General features: G+C 46.6%; 1 protein-coding gene across 1 annotated transcript; it reads right to left on the bottom strand.

Annotated features, from left to right (window-relative positions):
* Window positions 1-9,992: 9,992 nt before the first annotated feature.
* On the bottom strand, window positions 9,993-14,771 carry LOC117584349 (serine palmitoyltransferase 2). Its single transcript, XM_034273181.1, has 4 exons — window positions 14,494-14,771; window positions 11,098-12,216; window positions 10,763-11,025; window positions 9,993-10,703 (listed from the first exon to the last, which is right to left on the bottom strand). Exons 1-4 carry the CDS (start codon window positions 14,674-14,676, stop codon window positions 10,487-10,489), a joined length of 1,782 nt encoding a protein of 593 aa, XP_034129072.1. The 5' UTR covers window positions 14,677-14,771; the 3' UTR covers window positions 9,993-10,486.
* Window positions 14,772-15,863: the final 1,092 nt, after the last annotated feature.

The raw sequence follows: 15,863 nt of genomic DNA, 5'->3' as shown, positions 1-15,863 counted from the left end.
CCTCACCCAAGTGTCTCGTCTTGTCTCTGGTCTCTTCTCGCTGTTTAGTGGTGGTGTTTAGTGGGGAGGAGGAACACATTAATTCCGAGACGCATTTATTAATATTGGGAAGCTTGTCTTGGCTCCTGGCATTTGCTTAACCCAGTTCCTGCGCTCGACACTTTTTCACACTTTTCTCTCTGGGCTGGTGCGGGCAAAGAAGTTTTTAACCTTTTGTTTTTCGATGCTCCTTTCTCGCCTTCGGTTCTTTATCTCTGCCTGCATTGCCTTTGACACTGCAGCGCTCTCTGTATCCAGTATCCCGTATCCTCTATCCAGTGTCCTCTGTGTCTGTGTGTGACTCTAAGTGTGTATAAAATATGGCCCTAAAATGCAGTTCCAGTTGCTGCCCCCCAACGTTACTTACATCCCGATGTCGGGTCTAGTCCTGGACCGGCTCCTGCTGCTGCCAGGCGCAGCTCCTGGCCTGAGTACATTTGTTAGCCTGGTTTTTATGGCCACGTGGCAAGGTTTCAAATTTACTCGACTGGCATTTTTTTGAACTGCGCTCGACTGCATTGATTTTATTTCCTTTTATATTCGGAATAATGTTGAGTTTTCACGTGTTTATTTCAATTAAAAATGCTTGGCACAGCTTGTAGTCTGCTTATTAAAGCTGCTTTCACACGATTCTCCGCTTAAACATTCCCATCTGATTTGGGGCTTATTAAAATGCGACACGCAGCAAGCGAATTTTTCAAAAATCCACAAAAACAAATCGCAGTGGGGTCGTCCTTGGGGAGGAGCTACTTCCATTCAAAGTGCCAGATTCAACCTACATCCCCCCGGCTGCTATCTGCTAACGTGCTCCAGAGATTTACTACAAATTACGGAGTCTATCCGGACCGCACAGCGCACCATCGCGGTGTCCAATCCAATCCAATCCAGTTCGAGTCCAGCTATCTGCGGACATGCATCTCCACTCTGATGTGGATCCGCGGACCACAGTCTGCCCCCAGAGGTAGCTGCTGCTGCTGCTGCTGATGTGGCGTTGTAATTGAACCGGAAAATTACATATTTCAAGCTATTTTTACGCCGAGTTTAATGCCAGACGTGAGCAGTGCGAGTTGTTTGTGGTCAGCAATGAAATAATTTATTGTGGCCAGCAAGAGATCTGCCCATGTGCTGCACCTGCTCGAGATGGGGCCGCACTGATATGAGCCAAGCGGGTAATGCCTCACATAATTATACGCCAGTGCAGGGGCGAGGCTATTAAGCACAATGTGCGCCCAGTGCCCAGGGAGAGAGCAATGTATGGAACTGAAGGGCTTTATCGTGATTTATCAAGTGGGTAAACGGTGGGTGACTCATTCTAGAAACTAGAAAGAAATCGATGCTTTGATTTGGTTTTGGTTTACTTCAATTCTGATTGTGATCCAACAGAATATGATTTGGGTATGCCTTTTTGATTGTAAGCTAAAGCTAAAGCTAAAGCCAAAGCCAAAGCATTCCCCAAAGCCAGACCTCCGACACTTGATCATCATCACGTCAAGCATCCATTGTCTTGGCACTGGCACTGGCACTGGGAATGCTTGCCAAAAAAAAAATGAACTAGGACTTGTGGCAAATTTCATGCAATTCATACAAATTAATTAAGAGCTCTGTTGTTGGCCTCTGGCAAGCACTTTGGCAGTTGCCTCTGGCAACTTTGCTCTTCGGTCCTGCAGCAGCTCCTCCACTCGCTCATCTCGAGCGGTACGAGGGCACAAGTTATTGCCAGTGTTATTGTCTTGCTGATATTTCAGACTATTGACCGATTCACACTTCAAGTTTGTTTGCGTTTCAGAGGCGTCTTGCGGCTGCTGCTGCTGCTGCTGCTGCTGCTGCTTCAAGTGTTTGTCTGCAGCAACACCAGGGGACAGTTGAGAGCTGGCAACTTGAAAATTATTTCATTTTACACTAAGAGAAAATAAAGTAATGCAGCTAAAGCAGCGCTGGTAGGACGGAGCATTGGAACTTCGTGCTGTCTTCGCAGTTGTTATTTCATTTTTCACTGCCACTCGCCGGCTTGCACTTGGCTGTGTTTGGCCGGACAAGCGCCGAGCACGATAGGGCCAGCAGAAGATACTCGCAAAGCAGCTGATGCCAGACCACGAAACTAAAGTTCCCTACAATAAATTCGAGTCGGCCTGCTGCGGTTTTTGGGTAGGCAACTTTCAGCCATAAATCGCTGTCAACTCCATTTAAATGCGCATTTGGCATGTGTTGGTTTGCCCTCTAGCACGCTGGACTAGGCACAGTCCCCGACACTCCGCCTAATGCATTTTCAATCATCCAAGTCGAGGATGTCAATACGGAAGAGAGCGTCAAGAGTTTTTCCCCCCAATGAAAGATGCTCTCTGGCGGGATTCATTTCGAAAGTTTTCCTAATGGTTTTAAGCGTAATGAAGCCGGAAATTAGTAAACATTTGGCACAGTGGTTGCCATCGATTGGCCAGGCACTTGCGGAGTTCAAATTGAATCAAAAGTTGGCCACGCCTAAGTGCTGCAGCCAGGAGGCAGGCAACTGCTGAAAGGCTTAGCCACAGCTCTTTTCGGCACTTCAAACCATCGCCCATTCAGCGACTCTTCCATCTAAAATCACTGCGAAATTTCACAGGCTTTTCAGCGGCAAAGAATCCGAAATTTCTCGCTAGAACCTCGTGCTAGTTAATTCGTTTGAAGTTTGAAAACTAAAAGTTTCAGTGTTGCCGCTTTGAATTTGGCTAAAATGGATAATTATTTGAACAAATTGCGTGAAACGCTTAAACAGAAACTTGCAGACTCTGCGGCCGCTGTCCCGACAAGTGGCTGCCACCCAACTACCCCCAGGTGTCTGTCTGCCAGTCATCAGGCAGGCGGCAGGAGCTAGGCCTGAAGTTCAACTGTTAAGCAACAGAGCAACTCGTGGAGAGAACACCATGCCCATTTTAATTAGTCGCATTTGTTGCAAGCCAACCAATTTAATGCACTCGAAATCATTTCGCGAAACTTTTCCACAGTCTCGAAAATGAAATAATTGCCCAACGTTTCCAGAATGCAAAGTGGGAGCCGCTCACGGAGTGGATGTGTAGGCGTTCCAGAAATCGGAATAGCCAAAAAACTCGCAGCCAAATGTTGCCTGCCAACTGCCAAATTCGAACCTTTTTCCGCTGCTGGAACTGCTGGGTGCACGTGTAGAAGAATCTCAGAGAAGTCCCAAGCCCAGTCCCTGCAGCTGGCGCTACGTGCGGCGCATGGCGAATGGAGGAGCGAGTCACCCGCCCCCCCCCCCAGCCATGGGCACAACTTTTAACGCAATTTATAAATGCTACACAATTTATAGAATTTTTGAATTAAATGCAAAATGTATTTGCCTGCCGGTTGCGAAAACTTTTGCCCAGACTCAAACAAACAGCCAGCCAGCCAGCCGCTTGTGGCAATTACCGCAGCCAAACGGGCGTAAAAGTTCCTTGGAGCTGCCATCCAGCTGCGACTAGGAACAGGTCCGGCCAAAAATGGAGCCGCCTCCTAAACAGTGCCATGTCTGCGGCTGGCATTAACATAATCACTTAATTGGGTTATCAAGAATAAACGGATTTACATTTATATTTCGATGCACCTTTCCGCAGTTGCAGCCTAAATAAATGTCGCAGCAGCGAGCGAACTATCAATGGCAATTCAATTATGAATATAATTTCAAATTATTTACACCGAAATCAAATCAATTCCATTGATAAAAGTGTGACTGCAATAATGTGCAAAACCTAATTGGAAAATTCCAATTGCCAGCGAAATGGCAAAAGGCTATTCTGCAGCGGGAATAACTTCACTTCAAATCTATTGGGTGGAAACTGAAACTAGTGAAAAACGAGAAAAAAGAGTTCTTTAAAACAAATGTAGAGCCTTGAAACTATTGTTGAAAACCCCGGATGCCCAAAGCCCTGCATTTTCGGGAGTTTGGCGCTGCAAACAAATTATGCAGAAGGATAATGAGAGCATCGACGGGTCTTGGCATGGTGTTTGCTCGTATTGCTCGATTGCTGTCAATTTCAATTGAATTCGAGCTGTTTCAAATGTCTCTTCACTCGCTCTTGTGCCACTGAATAAGATGGAGTGCCACGCGGATTGAGTGATGGACGGATGGGCTGTAATGTCAATTGGATTTCGATTGCGACACCCAGGCAAAGGCAGAGGATTGTAGTTGACCGAAATGAGAATCGGGAGGGAGAGAGAGAGAGATGATCCGCTGCTCAATAAATTGCCTCACGCAACTTCGGGTGCACACAATGGAAATGAAGCCATTACGTATACGCCGCTTTGTACCTGGCAGGGCACCTGCCGGCGGAGTGGCCACGGCGCGGGACGGGACAATGTATTAGAAACGGAAACAGCTCGGGGGAAACACTTGAAGGAGCAAAATACGATTACGATAACCCCGAAAGAAGTTCTGGGTGGAAGAGCGGCCAAAAGAGGCACGAGGAAAGCAATTTGTTGAGTGCGAGCAACAAGTGAAAGGGTGGGGAAAGCCAGCCCAGGGGCAACTATCGAAACTAGGCAACTCCAACTGCAGACTGTGCGGAGCGGAGGGTGCCGGGGTGGCACATTCAGGGCAGACGGCGCGCCGCATAAAAATTTATGATTATGTTAAAATGTAAAAGTGGCAGCCAGACGCGAAGGAAGCAAACGAAGCGCAGCAGGTGAGCGAAATTGTGTTAATGTCCCTGCTGGGGATGAGTGGAGAACACCAAGTTGTCACGCACTCCTCGCCCATGGTGTGGCCCGGTGGCACATAAAGCATGATTCTTGCGCTCAAGCAAAAATGCGACAAAACTGATGACGGCAACATCGTGGGTATTAAGAACGTCAACAAATGATAGCAGTTGCTGCATTTCAACATTTTTCGGCGGGCTGTCGCCGTTTTGTTCAACATTTTTCGGATGCTCGGATTTGTGTCGACTTTGGCTGTCCATCACGCGGCCTTCTTACACGCTCTTTGGCGGCGTCCTCTGACAGCTGCACATGTGACCCACAAACGTCTGGCTGGCACTCAGCTCAAAGTTTATGAGCTATTTGCCTGTTAAAATGTGCCAGTCTTTTGGGCGGTAGTTTGGCATAATGAAATCCCTTCTTGAGTCGCCCGATAATCCCGAAATATAAACCGATTGAGCAAAGCTTAGGCGCATCAGGCAACAAATCTTGTCATGCTGCGCTGCTTGGATTGTGTTTGCCGCCAGCAACTTAAATATTTCCGAGACTTGCGACTGTTGGAAAATGACTTCCTGCCAAAAGCAGAAAGCATCCGTATCCGATTCCACATACATATCCGCAGCCTCAGCCACAAACTGCAGCAGCAGCAGCAGCAGCATCAACGGGGGGACACGGCAAAGAGGCGGAATCAAATCGATTATGTTGCTATTACTTCCGCCAGCTGCCGTTGCCAGCTGCACAATCGCAACGCTCCTTTTGATATGCCCCACAAGCCTCTCCACATCGTGGCTGGATACACATTTTCTCGAATTTATTTCACGATTTGTTTTCGAACACACAAACAGATAAGGATGGAGAACCCATTGGTGTGCTTTGGATTTTAGTTGAAATTATTAAGAAATCACGGGAAACCTCTTCCACAAATACTTCTGCGTTTTGTTTTCAGTCTCTCCAAAGTCTCTGCTGTGATCTCTGATGGAAAATGGAGCCAGCAACAGCTGCTGCGTTGCACACTGCCATAATTCCCATTCCCCTGCTGGACAGTGGAAACTTTTGTCGATTGCGATGATGGCTATGGGGTGCACCACTCTCTCAGCCAAAATGCTCTGCGGTGCGGCAAATTTTGGCTTGGGTTGGGCTGGGCATACTCATCTGCCGCGCCGCGCCGCGCCGCGCTGTTGGTCATGTTGCAGGGGCATTGAGGTATGCGAGTTCGTGTGTGTAGCTGCAAGGCAGGTCAGAGTGCAGAGTCGACGGCCCGCTGGGCGCTTCAATTGTGAATTGGCATTCAATTGGCACTGGACAACCGAAATGCAGCAGTTCGTGTTGTCCAAATGGCTAATTAGCCATTGGAAATGCGCTAAGAACTTGCACATAATTGCCCCTAATCCGGTTGCCTGGTTAGCCCGGGCGGGGAATCATGTTCGCTTGAGGACAGTTTGCTCTTTGATTGATATTAAATTGAGCTGCCGAAAGGGCAGACACACGCCGCAACGTCTTTAAAGCCCAGCCCGACGAGGGCTTAAGGATTCAGGCTCCAGGCTCCAGGCTCCAGGCTCCAGGCGTGTGCTAAATGAGGCGCGCTAATTAGAAACCATTTCCCCCGAATCGACTGAATGGCAAACGGCATGGAATGACGGAGGTTGTGCCAGGTCTCGTGCGTGCCATCTTACACTCAATTGATTTAATGGTCCAGACCACAGAGCTCATTGTTCGCGGCTGGGACATGTCGGGCTCAGCTCGCTCCCAGCTCGTCGTTTGTCCCCGTTTTATGCCTGTCACATAATAAATCTTATTTGATTTGTTTACTTCCCATTACAACTCTTGGGTCTGGGTTTGGGTTTGGGTTTGGGTTTGGGGTTTCCTCTTTCGCATCTTCCCCTCAGACTAATTCGATTGGCCTCCGTTTGGGTGGACCGAGGCAATTTAATTAATAATCAAATTACGCATACGCAACGTGTCACCGATATGTAGGTACGCGGCACCAAATCGTATTCAATTCGATTAAAGTTGTCTTCAATTAGGTCAGATTAGGCTGTGGTCTGGTGATCCGCAGGATTAGAAAACTGCAATCTGTCTTGTCTGACTTGTCAGACGCTCTCCATTGAATTGTTTGAAGCTGCTTAAAGACTTTGACTGACACAGAGAGTGGAGTTTACCTCTTTAGCTCTAGCCTGACAAAACAGAAACTTTAACTTGCTTGCACATTCAAGAGAAATTAGCCCTGACCACGCCCGTTACAGCTCGGAGAAAACAATAACCATAAATGTTAACAAGGAGCTGTCGCCCCCCACAAAACGCAAGACACAAGACCCAGGACCCAAGACTTAATGATGCCCAACAAAAGGGAGCATGTGTCTGTCTGTGACAGGTGCTAAGGTGTCTGCCGAATTCGAATACAATTTGTGTCTGTTTTGTGGCCCATCTCGCTTTGGAATTAATTAGAAAACTGCGGTCAGACCTTGCCTTGTCTGGCCAGGGCAACATTTGGCAGCACATTTAAGTTGTGGCTTACTCTGCAGCAGGCGAAAGGCATTTAAATGTTGTGCTGCAAATCTGTGCAAAATTCCTTAATGAAATTGCCCCTATTCAGCCATCGAGGCAGCTTGGCAGGCGCTGTGAGCTGTGAGCTGTGAGCTGTGATTGATTAACGTGTGTGTGTCGAATCGAAAGTGGAAAGCAGCAGCAGGAGGAGGAGGAGGAGGAATAATGGCAACAAGAGTCAAACTACGTCTCAGTGCCAACCTTTTCGAGGGATTTTGCAGAGAAGCTCCGAGGGCGAATGACTGATTGTCCTTGGCATCACATCTGCATACACCCGGACACATATCCGCACATAAACGCGGATGGTTGCTGCCTTTAGAGCCATAACTGCCCGGCGACCCGGGCGACACGTTCGCACATGAAAAATCGTTCCGGCTTGGCTTGGCTTGGCTTGCCTTGCCCCCTGCGAATCTGATTATAAAACATGTGCTTAAGTAATGGCAGCCAAAGTGAAGTGTTTGACTTGACTCCGACTTGACGAGGCCGCGTTCCGTGTCGTGTAACGGATTCCCTGCCAATTCCCTGCAGGAGCGGAGCGGCTGACGCTGAAGATTAATTTGTTTGCACTTTGACGGGATGCTGAAACGAACAGCAGCACTTGCATGGCGAAGACAGCGTGGCAGCAGCTATTCTATTCCTAACTGCAACATATGATAATCAGCCATACTTTCTGTTATGCTCGGAGCACACCCCCAAAAGACAGTCCGCACTTCCCTCTACCGTCGCTGCAGTCAGCTATCAGAAGTATGCGCATAACTCAGACGCTGCCATTTGCATGCTTCGAGTGTTTACAAATGGGATTCGGACTTGGATTTTTCCGCATTGCATAAATTCCCTTTATGCCGTGCCAGCTTGACGAGCGCAACGAACAACTTTTTGCAACATTTTATCAGATTATGAAACACACAAAATGCAACTTCCCGTGCTCTCTCTCTCTCTCTCTCTCTGTGTGTGTATTTCCAAGCAATATAGGAATACATTTATGTAGCTCGAACCTCTGGCAGCTCTACCTTTGCCCAAAGTAAACGGAAACATTAAAATTGTATTTGTGAGCTGGGAGCTGGGAGCTGAAGGGTCTCCTCGCTCACACAACAATTGGAAATCGGCTGCAAACAATTCTTCAAGAAAAGTGAAGAAGTTTGAAGAGTTTTGCACCTTAGTGCGAAAGTGGCATCAGCGCTTTGAGGGGCACCAAATGAAATGGCTCAACCATTTTCTACTGATAAATACATCAGCGAGCCCACTAATGCCAGCTTGCAGCCTTATCAATCTCTATTAAACCGGGACTCGGCTCTGGGCATGACAAATGGCCAACAGAATGCATATTTATGATTGCACACAGATACACACACATTCCTGACCATACTCAAGAGGAGTCTGATTGGGCTCGGCTCGGGCTACTCGGCTACTCGGCCAAAATGCCAGCACAAACTTTATACGCACGTAGTCAATTACTCAAACCAGCAGCCAGCCAGCCAGCCAGGAATTGCCACCCACCGACACGTGCAGCTACACATGAAAATATATGTACGTACAAGGTATGTCCTGGCAACACCAAGGAGAATTGAAGAGATAAATTAAACACTCCGATGCTGATTTGTATGTACTTTTAGTGTACAATTGCTGCAGGATATATAAGAGCAATATTATCTCTTTCCTTGTGGTAAAATGTACTTTAAAATAGATTCAAATGCAATTTTAGCAACTATTTGCCGACTGCCTTCAAGTGTCGATGTTGTCGCCCAATATCACATGTGTTGTCGTAGTCCCCAAGTTGCCTCTTTATGGACGAAAACAACTCAATAAATATTGCATTCGGACACACAATTGAAAGTCCAGAGAACAACAAAACTCCACTCTGGGCATTGCCAATGTTATTGTCTCTCGATCTGTGTTCTGTGTTCTGTGTTCTGTCTTTGTCTTAATTCCTTTAAAAGCTGAGACAATTACAATTGGAATTTATTTGGCAGGCTGGTCGGCCCTGAGGGAGGCCAGAGTACAGATATCATGAGTTACTGTTAATTAGAAAATTGTTATTCAATAGAGTTGGAGTCTGGTCCGTGCAGCGAGTGGGGTGTTCATGTGGTTAGATTGATTCTAAGGAGCTCGAAAATGTATATTTTATGGATTCTTTCTAATCCAGATTATATTTTTGTATTATTGCATCTTCGATTAAAATATTAGCTATTATTATTTGAATTTGAACTAAGACTGTAATGATATCGAAAATAAATACTTTTAATACACACTAAGTTGGTGTCATACCAATCAGCTATCGACAGTCAGCCAGAATGAACTGCTTGCAACATTTCAATGTTAACTTAACAGAATTGCATGTGAATTGAAGTTGCCAGCTAAAAGAACAGATTTAAATTAGTATAAAGTGATCAATATCGTCGCACTTCATCCCTACTTTAACGTTATAGTTCGGGATGTCGTGATAAATGGCAATTATCCACGTATATATGTGTGTATAGCTCAATAACACCCACGCAAAGGCAGCCTGACAACTGGGCTATTGTTTATTCTAAGTGGGAAATTATTAATCGGAAAATCTTGCCAAAACGAATACACATTGACGTACGGCAAAAACAATTCTTTATTTCTTGATAGAAACATAAAATCAGTAATACATAATTATTATTATTGTTACATTTAAGAGGTTGTTGTGTATTGTGTAAGTTTCTGCTCACAATGTGCCCTGCCACGGCCCCACTACGGATGGGCATTTTTCTCATTCATTTTTGGCTTAACACTGACGTTACGTTTTCCAGAAGCGCGGTGCTGTACTCCTGCTGTCTCTCTTATGTCTTAGCTTAGATCTGCCTGATAAACCTGATAAGCATACATTTGCGAGTTAAAATACTCGAAATGTAATGTTTTTCTGCACACAGAAGAAGACGTTTGGAGACTTTACAATTACAATAACAGCTACGGTAGAGGTAAATAGTGAGCTAAATAGTTAATAATAGTTTTATCATTTAAGCTAGGTGCTGCTGTTTAGTTTTTGCGAGCAGGGAGTGCTCTCCGTGGTGCCTCCGTGCTCTGAAGCTACTTGCTTAGTTCTCCACTTGGGACTGACTTGGGACAACCGAAGCTTGGTCAAATATACTCGTACAGCAATCGTTTATAGCTCTGGACTGGGAGCTAATACCTCCCTCGCTAACATAACATTCCTCCCATCACTTTTTGCACTTAACTCCTATTTGTGAGGCTGCACGACACGAGGCACAATCTAGTACTCAATCGGATTGGGATCGCGTGGCTTGCGTGAATACTTCAGGCCCAAATCGTCGGCGGTCTCGTCAATGACCTGCAGGGCATAGTCCAGCTGCTCTTTGGTGTGGGCAGCCGACAGACAGAAACGAATGCGACCCTCCATGATGGGCGTCGCTGGGAAACCAGCACCCACCACAGCGATATGGCGGGTGGTCAAAGTGCGAACCACAGCTCTGAAGGGGAGATATATTAGCCATGAAGCAAGCAAAGTAAGGCGGGTCTCAGCACTCACCCAATCTTGGAGAAGAGGTAGACCAGCATGGGAACCACGGGCGAATCTTCGTGGCCGTAGGTTATCACACCCAGCTGGGCCAGACGCCGGCGGAAATAGCGCGTGTTCCTGGCCAGTTGCATGATCTTGTTGCGACCCGTCTCAGTGCCATCCTCGCCCATGATTGTCTTCATGGAGGTGAGTATCTGCTGAGCAATTGGCGGCGAAATAGAACCAGCATAGCAGTGGGCATGGCTGTTGGTGCGAAGGAAGTCAATCAGTTTCTGCAGGGATACAAAATAGTAGCAACATTAGTAGGGAACCAAAAACACATTAGTTAAAGGGGTGAAACGCACCTTAGAACCGGCTAGATAGCCGCCGGCACTGCCAAAGCTCTTGGTAAAGGTGCCCATCAGGATGTCGACATCTTTTGGATCCACCTTGTAGTAGTCCGTGACGCCTCGTCCATGGGAGCCCATGGCGCCGACGCTGTGTGCCTCGTCTAGATACAGATAGGCCTTGTACTTTTTCTTCAGTGCCACGACCTCGGGCAGGCGCACAATAGAGCCCTCCATGCTGAAGATGCCCTCCACAATGATCATCACCTTGGACCAGGGCTTGCCTCCGTTCTTGACATTGCCCTGGCAGATGCCATCGCGCAACACGCGCTCCAGGTCCCGCATGTTGTTGTGCTTGAACACCTTGATTGTGGCCCCGGACAGACGCAGGCCAAGGATGATCGAGGCATGGTTCTTTTCATCGCTCACCACCATGCAGTTCGGGCCGAGCAGAGACGGCAGATTGAGGGCGTTGGTGGCGAATCCCATGCCAAAAACGATGGCATCCTCCACGCCAAAGTAGCGAGCAGTCAGCTTCTCCAGCTCGTCCAGCTGCGCGTTGTTGCCCAGTTCACAGCGGGAACTGCAGTACGCCAGTCCGGAGTCTCGGGCCCGCTCCTCGGACTCGTCGGCACAACGTCCCGTGGCGGCGGCAAAGCCCAGATAGTTGTAGGAGCCCAGATTGAGGCAACGTGTTTCTGTACCCGTGAACTTGAAGCTCCAGCCATAGTCGTCGGTCACGCGATCCTTCAGCGTTAGCTCATCACCCGGCACACTGCAGATGGGCCGGTTCCAGCAATCCTTGATGCGGCGGTACACGTAGCGGGAGTAGAAGCTTTCGAAGGCGTCATACAGCGCCACATAGCCCTCGCGGCCCTTCTCCGTGGCCACCTTGGGCACGAACAGCAGCTGGTTGATGTAGCCGAGGATCATGAGCAGGTAGAATCCCAGGTAGGTGAGGCAGGCCGTGTGCATGGGCACCTCCTCGAACGAGGTCTTCTGGTAGTGCTCCTTCTCCGGCGAGAGCTTGCCCTCTGCCTGGTTGGGCTTGGAGCTTGATCCCTGCTCCCTGCTCGCAGAGGCATGACCATTCATAAGCGCTTTCTTCTCCGGATGGTAGCTGCTCGAGTTGGCTTGCTGTGGGCCAAAGGGATAGACAGCGATTAGTAGGTGGTTATGATTGATCGCTGGACATATAAATACAATTCCATAAATCACTTATCATGCAAGCGGAGGTGGCAAATGGGGAGCGGCGGCTTGGGCGTGATTCCATAGAGTTCTGAGTCTAAGTTGAGATCTTTCTCGTGGCACTGCGTGTCACACCATACATATTATTCGGCCACTGAGTGCACACATACTCGGTTGCCCTTTCTTGTTGTTCAGTTCAGTTCAGTTCAGGCAATTCAACATCCAATTAACATTCCACTAACAGAGCTACATACATACATAAACACAATACGCGCTCAGTGGAGTGAACATCAATTGTACCGATATTAAAATGTTAGATACAGCAAAAAATGTTAGCCAGAGCAATGTTATCTACTTTCCACACGGTTGTACGTGTAACCCCAATTTGCATTATGTCGAGCGTGTACTGTACATACATACATGTATGTGTGTATGTAAAAGCTAGCCGAACTACGGCAATTTGCTGCTCTTGCTCTTCCCCTCACACGAGTGAGATTTAGTATGAAGTCTAACCCACAAGCAGAGAGAGAGAGAGAGAGAGAGAGAGATGGAGGGCAGGGAAGCCATAGCAGTGGCAATTGCCCAACAAGAGCCACTTCAGTGCGGAATAATTAACATATTTATTAATTTAACTACAAACATGAAGAAAATGGTTTATTTTTATTGATTTTACTTTGTGGAAAACGTGGAAAGTGCAGGGTACTCCACTTTCATGCATATGTAATGGTTGAGAGAAGAGCATGCCTGACCGTACGAACTCAATTATATAACAATAACAATAACGAGACGGCGACAATAATATTTCGTGTTTATTATCATTTGCCTCTGGCTTGTTAGCAAAATATTGCCATGAGGAGACAGAGAGACAGAGAGAGAGGAATAACGGGAGAGATGAGAAGAGGAGAAGGGGGTGGAAAGGTTCCAGCATTGAACGGATCTATGGTACGTACGTAGAAAACCATCGAAAGCGAGTCGAGTAAATAAATAAATAAAATGTGTCGATATTACTAATTACTCAACAGGCTATACACCCGCCGAGCCAAAGAGGGTGGGGTATACGGTGGGTGTCAGATAACGGTTTTCACATTCATGGGATCCATGATATTCCAGATAGCGATTGACTATTGAATGCCTATCTCGGTGCATGAAGAATTATTTGACAGCGAGGAAAAATATAACATTTACGGGGAAGTCTAAGCTCTGACCAAGTCTGACGAAACTTTAAGAATTCCCCGACGCTGCCATAAGCCACTTATAAATGTTTCTCGCTGATCGTTGGTATAAAAAAAAGACGCCTAACAACAGGTTAACAGGTGCTATAAAAGGGAAACACGCGCAGACCTTCTGTTAGCCATAATACATAATACAACTTTTAAGATATGCACGTGGAACATGGTGAGTGTTAATACAGTTAATTTATAATTTCACACAGGTTATTTGCAATTTTCTTATCTAAGATATCGAATGGTAAAGACAGATATGAAATATCACAAATTTTCTTAGGAGAAATTATGAAATATATTTGGTTTGTCATGAATGAAATGTTGTCATGGAAAAGCATTTTCGGTACTTTCCCATTTCCATAAAATAAGAACATTGGTTAGGCATATCCAACGGTCTGCACATTCCCCTATCTCTAAGCCCCAGGAATGCCAAAGGCTTTCGACTATTCTACCATTAGAATAGCCAAAAAAAAAGTCTTATCGCGAGCAAATCACCGCCCTCAGCAAACGAATGTGAATCACCAGCCGGCGACGGTGCCTCGCATTCTGCGGAGCTTTACGTAAAAAAGAGATTGCAGCGAACGGGCTCTGATAACGCGACTCGCGGCGGCATGGCATGACTATTACCAGTGCGCAAGGTATCGAATATTTGGAACCTTGTATCGAAATAAATGAATTGGGGGCAATGCGGACCTCCAGGACACATGTCCTTGTTGCCTGGGCAACCAAACATTTGTTTGTACGGGTTTGGGTTTGCCAATGAAAAAGGAAAACACTGCAGTGGCGTCGCACAGCTGGGAGTTGACCCACAGAATGGGGGTCCGAGATGCCTTGCCTCCGAGATGACGCATGCCGCGCCCATCACACAACACACATATTCCCGACGCACGCACGCACCCACAAAAAGTCTATGGTTCGACGACGGACGCGAGTGAACACATTCGATGGCTAGGGCGACGCCCTTCTTCCACTTTGGACACCTTTGGGTCGGTCCTCACCTCACCTTGGATTCTGCGGCCGCCTTGGCGTTGCAGCGCCGCGTGCGAATCTCTGTGTATGCCGGCGCAGAGAATTTTCGCTCGGGCTCCACGCTTATGCTGTCTTTCGGCGAACCGTGGCCATTTGGCAGCCTGCCGTTGCCGTTGGGGCTGGCGAAGCCCTGCTCGAAGGCGTCAAAGTTTCCCATGTCGTGTTCCGTGTGTGAGTTGGAATTTACGGTGCTGGTTGTGGGTTGTACGTGAAGAGTTTAAAAAAAAGTGTGGAAAACCACAACAACAAACGCGAAATAGTCGATATCAGGGCCTCGAATAGGGTTGTCAACAATATATCGATATATTTTCAAAATAAAACTATATTTATATCGTGTAAGAAAGATTTCTCTCCTCAATTTTGCGTTTTAAATATGAGCACAGAATTACATTACACCTACATATACCGTAATCTTTAATCATATTCCTCGATTTTGATGTTCTAATTAATGTTACTAGCTGTTTAGGACTCTCAGCTTTAAAAGTATAATTTTATTCGAATCATCATTCAATTATCCACTATATTGGCTGGTTTCACCACTTATTTGTATTGGATTGATTGCAAAATAAGGTCAAATTACTTGGGTGGGAATGGTATGTCAAGTCATTTGACAATTTGATGCTGGCCAACCCATGGTGTTGCATAGTATGGACACTTGTGTACCCTATATCCAATACAGAATTTTACAATTCCGCATTCACATTTTTACATGGTTTCTATGTGCATCTAACAGATTGACTTCTTTATGCCTAAGTTTTCAGACATTACCTCAATTGGGGATATTCGTACCCAGAGAGCGTAATAGAATGTTGCTTATTGTATGAACTGGCACTTCCCATACATATGTATACTGTATTGTTAGTGGTTTTGCTTTTCATCACTAGATGGCACTTTTCAAATAATTGGCCTGCCACACAGCTGAAGTTAATCTTTTCTGCCGGTGTGGCAGCTCTTTTGGTCCAGTATTTGATGGCGGCGAGCTTTTGTCAGATATAATGTTAGCGTAATGTTAAATGTCTGAGACGGTAAGTTAAGGAACTTCGAAGGCAATTAAATGACTTGGCGCCAGTGGGCGAATTTATCAGGAAAACATCCTGTCAGGGCACCCTGTCCTGGAGCCGGACTTCGAAGCGAAAAGGGAGAAGAAGAAGGCCGTGGTAGCCGCTAACCGAGGTGCGTGCCGCCATAGTGGAGGCAGAACTAGGGATGGATTCCTCGAAATTTGGCCTCGAATTTTCTGGATATTCGTTGGATTAGCTAAAAACTAAAGCTAAAATGTAGCCTCTACTTGTTCGGTTCGCGCACCGTGAATATGCGCGTGAATAACATTGATTTATAATCAAA

Source organism: Drosophila guanche, unplaced genomic scaffold (assembly GCF_900245975.1).
Source record: "Drosophila guanche unplaced genomic scaffold, DGUA_6, whole genome shotgun sequence".
Taxonomy (NCBI): domain Eukaryota; kingdom Metazoa; phylum Arthropoda; class Insecta; order Diptera; family Drosophilidae; genus Drosophila; species Drosophila guanche.
The sequence above is the reverse complement of the archived record's forward strand: the minus strand, read 5'-3'. Positions and strand labels throughout refer to the sequence as shown.